General features: G+C 34.2%; 1 protein-coding gene across 1 annotated transcript; it reads left to right on the top strand.

Annotated features, from left to right (window-relative positions):
* Positions 1 to 771: 771 nt before the first annotated feature.
* LOC125816132 (acyl-CoA hydrolase 2-like) lies at positions 772 to 7,848 on the top strand. Its single transcript, XM_049495722.1, has 17 exons — positions 772 to 841; positions 996 to 1,088; positions 1,461 to 1,528; positions 1,628 to 1,709; positions 2,009 to 2,055; positions 2,167 to 2,292; positions 3,246 to 3,323; positions 3,424 to 3,511; positions 4,308 to 4,420; positions 5,131 to 5,193; positions 5,285 to 5,340; positions 5,758 to 5,862; positions 5,991 to 6,047; positions 6,882 to 6,983; positions 7,213 to 7,261; positions 7,368 to 7,436; positions 7,540 to 7,848. Exons 1-17 carry the CDS (start codon positions 826 to 828, stop codon positions 7,612 to 7,614), a joined length of 1,287 nt encoding a protein of 428 aa, XP_049351679.1. The 5' UTR covers positions 772 to 825; the 3' UTR covers positions 7,615 to 7,848.
* Positions 7,849 to 8,509: the final 661 nt, after the last annotated feature.

The following is an 8,509-nucleotide window of genomic DNA, read 5'->3' as shown; positions in this document are numbered from 1 at the left end:
TTATAAATTGAACAAGTATTGTTAGACATTCTAAAATAATAGTGGACAAATAAAAATAGGGGGAGAGAGTAATTATTTTATCCCAAAACAAGTTATTAGGAACTATTATTCCACATCAAAGACAAAAATAACTTATCCAAATATTACTCCCTCCGTTCAACATAGTTGTCTATTACACTAAAAATAGTTGTTCAACAATACTTGTCCAATTTAAAAAATCAAGAGATAATTTACTTTTTGTGTGTATTTTATCCTTGCTATTAAATACTACTATTTATTATATAACACATTTTTCAAAGAATTAAATTTAATAAAGTCAAAGGATAAATAGTAATATCACCCATGTTATTTAGTCCCTTTGTCCCTATATACTTGTCCACTTTTCCTTTTATAATTGTCTCTAATTACTTGTCTATTTTGACAAATCAAGAAATGACAATTTTTTTCCTATCATACCCTTAATTAATTACTTTTTAAAAAGATTAAATTTTTAATTCATCTATTTTAAAATTAATAGAGGCGAAATAATAAGTTCACTATATCAATAATTGTTTTCTTAATAGGTGTATCAATTCAAAAGTGAATTGGTAATTAGAGATATATGAGTATGATTTTTGAAGGGGTATGTCAAGTTAACAATCCACAACTATTGTAGGAGAGAGAAAGTATTAATATTAAATAAGTTATTTAAGAATTAAAAATTGATTAGCACAAGATTACTTCTCTTTTATGTGCACACCCCAAACGTCCTCTGTGCACTAGTATGTCACATTTATTTCATTTGTAAGACTTGAAATATCTTTTGACTCATTTTGCTCGGCAATCATGGATACTGAATCAGGTTAATTTTTACTTCTATTGGTGAAGTTTCAGAATCCGAATGAAATTCCGAACTATTTGAGTTGTGAATTTGATTGTTTATTCCTCTTGTGATGCTCCTTTCAAGGAATTCTGTAAGAAATTATAATGTTTTTTTTTTTTTTTTTTTTTTGCAGTGATTGAGTTTTTGGGTGAGGTGCCATTGTTGCAGAGGCTACCCAGTTCTTCCCTCAGAAAAATTGCCCAACTTGTCAAGGTTAAACGTTATGGTAAAATTCATTCTTATTTTTCCTGAGTTCCCATAAATTTAGCTGCTAGTTTTTCTGTATTCTGTTCTATGTAAGTGTTGTGAGTTTCAGAAGTTACTTAGAACTTAGTAATTTGTTTTCTGGATTAATACGACTATCGGAAACCACTGCTCTACCTTAGATTTTTAATGTAGTGGTAAGTTCTGAGTACACATTACCCTCTCAAGATCCCACTCGTGGAGTTACAGTGGGTGTGTTGTTGTTGGATTAACATAATTGTGGAGATTCATCATTTGATTAATCAGTTTATAGTCAATGAATATAGAGGGGTTATATCAGATTTTCAGGTATAGCTCTTTTCTTCTAGGCTGTTAATATTTGATACCATTGCAGATCGTGGAGATTATGTTATCCGCGAAGGAGAAGCTGGGGATGGAATTTACTTCATATGGGATGGAGAGGTAATTTTGAGTATTGTTTTTGCTTTGTTGTACTGAGTTTATGGTGAACAAAAATCGTAAGATTGAGTTTTACTATTGTTATGGTAAACTTATTTCCAGGCAGAAGTCTGCGGTTTCAGCCAAGTTGATGATGAAAATCGTCTTGAATTCCAGCTGAAAAAATTTGATTATTTTGGTCATGGTGAGGTGCTCCTTGTCATCTTCGTAAAATTTTTGCCTTTTGATTTTCTCTTGATCCCAACTTCCTAAATTAAGGAATCTTTTGAATTGACTATCTTGTCCTGTTATGGCCTCTACTCAGTGTTATCACCTTTTGCTGTATAAATATTTTATTGTTTGCTTCAGAGTCTAGATTCAGTTATTGCCTTTCTGTAGGCTCTTTTTGGCATCTGTTACATTAGTAGCACAGTCATGTGCTACTGCTTTTAGACTTTCAGTCTCAAGTGTTGGGTGATTACAAGGTTCAATATGTTATGGCAGGTTTGACAACATCTACACAGCCTGCTGAGGTGATCGCATTGTCTAAGGTACTGCCTCTTTCCAACCATGGAATAGTTCTCTTTTCCGTAGTTATTTCATGATTCCTGGGGATTCTGCATCCAATTTTGTAGTTATGTTCTAACTTTCTCTAATGGCAGCTGACCTGCTTAGTGCTGCCTCATGAGCATAATAATCTGCTCCAGCCCAAATCAATTTGGAATGCAGACAAAGAAAGAGATACATGCGCCATTGTGGAGCACATATTGCACTTGGAACCTAGAGAGGTATGCTATTTATGCCTTCTGTAACCTATTTGTTGACCTCTCATTCCATTTACTTCATATGTTGGCCGTAAAGTTTCTGTTCTTTCCTTCTTTATGTTAATTATACTCAGTCATCTATGCCAGTTTATGCAGTTGGGAGTTTAATCTCCATTATATTTCTGGCTTTGAAACCTGTAACACTGATTCTTAACACTTGAACATTCTCTTGCTTTCTCCTCCTCCCCATTGAGAGATATGGGTTGGACCTGATAGCTGATGGTGTTAACTAGTGAGCAGTTCGGTTTGTAAGACGAATGGGTTTCACTTCATGTTAGTGAGTAGAGACTTAATTGACTTGCATCGGGAATGTACTGCTAATAAGTGGTGTTGGCTACTAGTGAGTTTCTGTTTGCATTTCTTTTTTGCCAAGAAATAATTTTATTCAATAAGCTGCAGCACTGAGGAGGTAATGAGTGTATACAGAAAAACTCACTGGACTTGACTCTTCTATGCCACCCAGGAATCAATGAAGTCCAATGCAAGAAATATGTTTGCTTTTCCCTCAAAGCATCAGTCATTTCTGCTAAATCTATGCAAAAGAGGAACTTCTTGGTGCATAGCTGGTGATAATGTTTCATTCTTTACCATTGCACATTGAACTCCGAGTCACTTGTCTTTCTTTTGTGAGATCACGATTCCATTTATTTTATATGCTTTCTATAGGAAGCTCTGTTAGTTCTTTTAAAGGTTCGATTTGCTTAAGAAATAAGATACTTATTCTTATGAATCCTTGAATTTGTTCAAGATAATTTGGTAGAGCAAGATAATTGTTCTCCTATCACCATGCTCTTGCAGATTGTTTTCCTTTGGAACATTTCTTTTCTGAAGCATTGATGTTTCATTAAATTCCCAGTTCAATGTTCCCTTATAAAAGAGGAATATTTGGGAGTTCTAACATAAATGTTCTGTTGAAGGTGAACATTTTCCAAGGTATAACATTGCCAGATGCCCCTGTAAATAACAATGTGTTTGGAGGTCAGTTTCTTGGACAGGTAAAATTGAAATGTCCTCTTTCTCCACCACTCACTTTTATTGGAGTTTAACTTCAGATGACTTGGCACCTCTTTGTGAATAATTACATTCTCTATGCAGGCATTGGCTGCAGCATCAAAAACTGTCGATTTTCTCAAAATTGTTCATAGTTTGCATGCCTACTTCCTTCTTATTGGAGATTCTGACAGTAATTAACTTTCCTTTATTATTTGTTGCTTTAAGCACTTTTTTATTTTTACCTTTCTAGCGTTAAATGTTGCATGCCTATGCTATAGCTGAAATAAATAGCTAATTCTCATATCTATGAGTTCTTTGGAATCCTATGCCAGAGCGTGCAACTTTATGATTTGATGAAACTAGTTTGTTGGTATGTTTGTTTAAGATAATTATCACATCCAGTCTTTTCACTGTGGGTGTGTGGATGCAACAGTAATATTAAGCTTTGGGGTCTGCTCATTCTAGTATGTATCAGCTTGCTGAGCTCTACTTACTACATGCGTTCCTTACTTTCTTTTATTTTATGTCTCTTTCTGTTTTTTGCCAAGATATAAGAATCAGCATCCTTCACAACAACAACAACAATATACCTAGTGTAATCCCACAAGAATCATCATCCTTCACAAGCTGTCCTTAAATATTAGATTCTATATGTTTTCCCTGTCGCCATTGCTCTCCTCAAATTATGAGTATATAATTGGCTAACATGTATTGGATTGAAGTGTTTCCCTGTCTGGACGTTGATGTATGACATACATTTTGTTTATTGACTTACTAAATGATTGCCGATTGAGGACAGTTTGCTAATATGGCTTAATTACTCTGTTACTTTCTCATGTGTTCCAGACTGAGGAGTCTGTTCACTGGGGGTAAAGAGAGTTTAATCCCAGTCAGAATTATCTACATAAACCTCTTCTTCATGTACCAATGTAAATCCGGTTGACTAAAAACTTGTATCTTACCCAGTCCCACACTTATGATTGTAGTTCCAATCATATATCAAGTTTACCGTGTACGTGATGGAAAGAGCTTTGCTACACGGAGGGTGGACGCAATTCAGAAAGGGAATATCGTATTCACATTGGTAGCTTCATTTCAGGTGATTATCAGCCTTTCATCAAGTTGGTCACATCTTAGCAATACCTTTTTTTATGGCTCACTTTTGTAATTCAGGGTAAATATGTTTCCTAGATTTATATGATTTTCTTTAGCAAGTTGATTAGATTCATGTGAAGGCATGAACTTGCATGCTATGTAATGAGTATTTGTGGTAGAATTACAAATTGTGAAAAAAAAAGCATTCAGGAGGAAGAATCAGAATAGAAAGCATAGTTTTGAAAGAATTCAACATAACTTGGATTTATTTTAAACTATTGTTCACCTTCTTCATTTGTGAATATCATGTTGACATGACATATTGATATTAATTTTTAACCTTCAAATCTCACAAAATTATGAAGAAAGTTGAAAGTTAGCAAGCTTCACTAGTGAAGACAATTGGATCGGCTCATCAACTTTCAGTCATTTCTGAAATGGTTTGTTCTGCTCGTTTTGATCCTACCATGGAATACCCTATTCTGATCTTTTCCTGGTTCAACTACTGCCCCCACAAAAACCCTAGACTTACAATGATGATTGGGACTTTGATGGACACTTGTTTTTGCCTGGAATACTGTAGTAACTTTTTGGTCCATGCAACTTTACATGACACACTTTTATGTGTTCATTACACCATTATATTTATACTGATTGTTATGTTTGTAATATTTTTCTTAAAACTGCATTTATTATTGGTACATAATGTGACAGAAAGATGAAGATGGATTTGATCACCAGGAAGAAAAAATGCCTAATGTGCCTGATCCAGAAACGGTAACCTTCTTACAATTCCATGAGCTCTGCTATATCTGCAACTGTGCTCCGAGCCTCTTCTCCTTATGCTTTCGTTGAAATCCAATTACAGCTTTTATCACTGGAAGATTTGAGAGAAATGCGCAAGACTGATCCTCGGCTTCCCAGGTCAGACTCTTCCCACTGTTATGCCATCATGCTATGATGTTTTAAATCTGTTATAATTTGGTGCACACGTATACTATCTGATAATGTATTGTAAATAGTGTGGTGCATAAGCTTTAAAGTATTTGCCTCGAGGAAACCATTTACATTACTGAACTTGTGCCTTCGGAAGTGTAACTTCTCCAGCATGAGCTGTCTTATATCTCTTGAATACTTTGGCTTCAAAATGGATGCAGTAGTACACGTTTTTGCCTAGTCCCGAGTCTCATTAAATAATTCTCTCTGCAAGCCTGACTTTTCAGGCATATCATATGTCCTGAGATCTGAAAATTAGAAGATGCATAAAGCTTTTTTATTCAGTTTGTGGTTACTTATTTTTGGGATCCTTGGTTTGGTGATACTAACAGTGAATTTTGACAGGACATACCGAAATAAGGTTGCTACTGCAAATTTTGTACCCTGGCCAATAGAAATAAGGTTTTGTGAACCTAATAATGCCACTAGTCACACCAAGTCTCCTCCAAGGTTAGTCATGCTTTCAGCTATCTGTTTCCCTTTTGCGGTAGCAACTTTAATTAACCAAACTTAAAGTGCATGTAAGCTTGTATATAGTAGTATCCTCATCATGTTTGCGTCATCTCTTTCCTACACAGTTTGAGATATTGGTTTAGAGCAAAAGGAAAACTTTCAGATGACCAGGCTTTACATAGGTAAGCTATCAGTTCTTTCATTTAATTAGCTGAGCTCATAATTAAAAGGAGCAACGCAGGCAGTTTAGCATCCCCATCTTATCTCAGCGAGAGACTCTCATGAGTAGATTTGTTATTGAGTTAGAGAAAGAGTTCTAATGGACACTTGGGGACTTGGGGTACGAAATGAACACAAGTTTGTTATCTGCACTTCTCTGGGTATACTCCCACTTGGCAGGGGTGGCTCAATGCCTTTAAAGATGAGGCATATGCCTTAGGCCCCCAAATCGAAGGGCCTAATTTTTTAGTAATAATAAAATTATCTTAAGCTTTTTTTAACAAAAAAAAAATAAAGAATGTTTTAATTTGTTTCGAAACATTAAAAAATGTTTTTTTTTTATGGATCAATTTTTAAATTTAACTTCCACATGATATGTTTAAGACCACAAGATTAAAAAATATTTTGGTATATATATATCTTTAGTCTAAGATCGTAAAAAAATAAAACTTTTTATATTAAAAAGAAAGAAATAACTTGAATCTCAGATGAAGAAAATAATTAAAATTTAGGTCTCCAACTTATTTTTGGCTTTAGGCCACTAATTAGCTTGAGCCGCCACTGCCACTGCCACTTGGGACCATGTATAACTAATATTGGTGCCTCAAAATTGTATATTTTTTTCTTCAAAATCATGTTTCTTACTTGTAGGTGCATATTTACCATCAAAAGGGAACATAAAAGAAATTAAAATCAGGAACTTGTAATATCTTAGCATACAAAAGTTTTTATATTTATGCAGAATGAGGCCATATTGCAGTGTGCATCTTTTAATGCAATATTTATGCTGGTTGCAGATGTGTTGCAGCATATGCATCAGATCTAATCTTTAATACTGTGAGTCTGAATCCTCATCGAAGGAAGGGTTTCAAGATAGCTAAAGTTAGTCTGGATCATTCGTGAGTTCGAACAACTCTTAGATCATTTTTTTTTTCCTTTAATGTATCAACTTTATATTATGGGGAATATGTCAATGTTTGCCGGAGCAGTGTATATAATTTCTTCGTGAAATGCTTCCCAACTCTTTCCATGTTATCACCAAATCGTTTATGTCCTTTATCTTTAGTTAAAGACAGACATTTGACATGCAACTGTACTTATATCTCCGCTTCTATTTACCTTTTCCAGGATTTGGTTTCACAGACCTTTGAGAGCTGATGATTGGATATTGTTTGTGGTAAGAAGGAAAAGTTAAAAAAACTTATGATGTTTTTTAAGAATTGTCTCCCTTTTATTAGTGGTTTTCATTACTAGTAATCTTCCTTCTAACTATCATTTTATAGATGCATAGTCCGACTGCTTATAATGCACGTGGCTTTGTGACTGGCCAAATGTTTAATAGGAAGGGAGAGGTAAAGTACTAGACCTGAGAAGTGTTGATGTCTGAGCTACCAAAGTCTTTTATATGTTCTTGCTTTGTTAATATGCTTATTGTTAATGCTTTCTGATCTCTAGCTTGTAGTGTCATTGACTCAAGAGGCTTTATTGAGGCCAGCCAGAAAACAACCTGTATTCCAACCAAAGCTCTAATCCATGTCAGGTCTAATGAAAAAAGAGGACTATGTAAAATTGCAGAAGAGCTCAAATAAGTTCTATAGAGGTCGCGAAATAGAATAAAGATAGTTGTTTTAATTGTGGAAGAGTATGATGTATCTATATTTTATAACTATTATACAAAACTATCCCGCTATTGTCTCTGTAACTCTCATCTCACCTTTATATATAACCCGCCAGAAGAGGCATTGCCATTGTTACATTGATCAATCTTATGATTGTTGCAAGTTAAAATGGTTGTTTTTTTTTACAAGTTTCATCTTCTGCATTCACTATATTAGAATAAAAATGCTGCAAAATAATGCTTTGATTTCGAAATGCCATGGGTTTAAATTTCTTTAGTTCACTATCCTGCCAAAGTAAAGCGGTCATGTTTTATTGACTCATCAAATTATCTTGAAATAATAATTTACAATCCATGGGTTGCAGTTATATTTCTTTACTTCCTTCATAATCCAAGCAAAACTATTTTCAAAAGAAGTTTTTCGAAACTAATCCAAACGCACAAAGATCTCTTCCAAAATTATTTTGCAAAAATCAGAACCAAAGTGTTATTTGTAAGAATGGCTCTATTTTGGGATGATTTTTAATTTTAGAGAAAATTACACAAATTAGACTCATTAGGTAAAGTATTTACCTAAATTGGACCCAACCTAATATATTTATCCTGATTGGACTTACAATCCAAACTAATTATCCGATTACCCTCCTTGTTCTATTCACTGAACCACTGATGATACAATTTACTTCGATGGTATTTATATACTCTGATGGTATCTATATACCTTGATAGTATCAAACAATAATGAATAGTCTTCTCATTGAAACACTGACTCTTCCTCCTTGATGTCATTAGAGTATCGTATCATGG

The sequence above is a fragment of the Solanum verrucosum genome, unplaced genomic scaffold (assembly GCF_900185275.1).
Source record: "Solanum verrucosum unplaced genomic scaffold, falcon-dt-bn FXZP01000261.1, whole genome shotgun sequence".
NCBI lineage: Eukaryota > Viridiplantae > Streptophyta > Magnoliopsida > Solanales > Solanaceae > Solanum > Solanum verrucosum.
The sequence above is the reverse complement of the archived record's forward strand: the minus strand, read 5'-3'. Positions and strand labels throughout refer to the sequence as shown.

What these genes read in the sequence shown, in the direction of transcription:
- LOC125816132 (XM_049495722.1), top strand. An exon ending in TGCACTTGGAACCTAGAGAG is followed by an intron (nt 2,293 to 3,245) that starts GTATGCTATTTA and finishes GTTCTGTTGAAG; the next exon opens with GTGAACATTTTCCAAGGTAT. An exon ending in ATGTGCCTGATCCAGAAACG is followed by an intron (nt 5,194 to 5,284) that starts GTAACCTTCTTA and finishes ATCCAATTACAG; the next exon opens with CTTTTATCACTGGAAGATTT.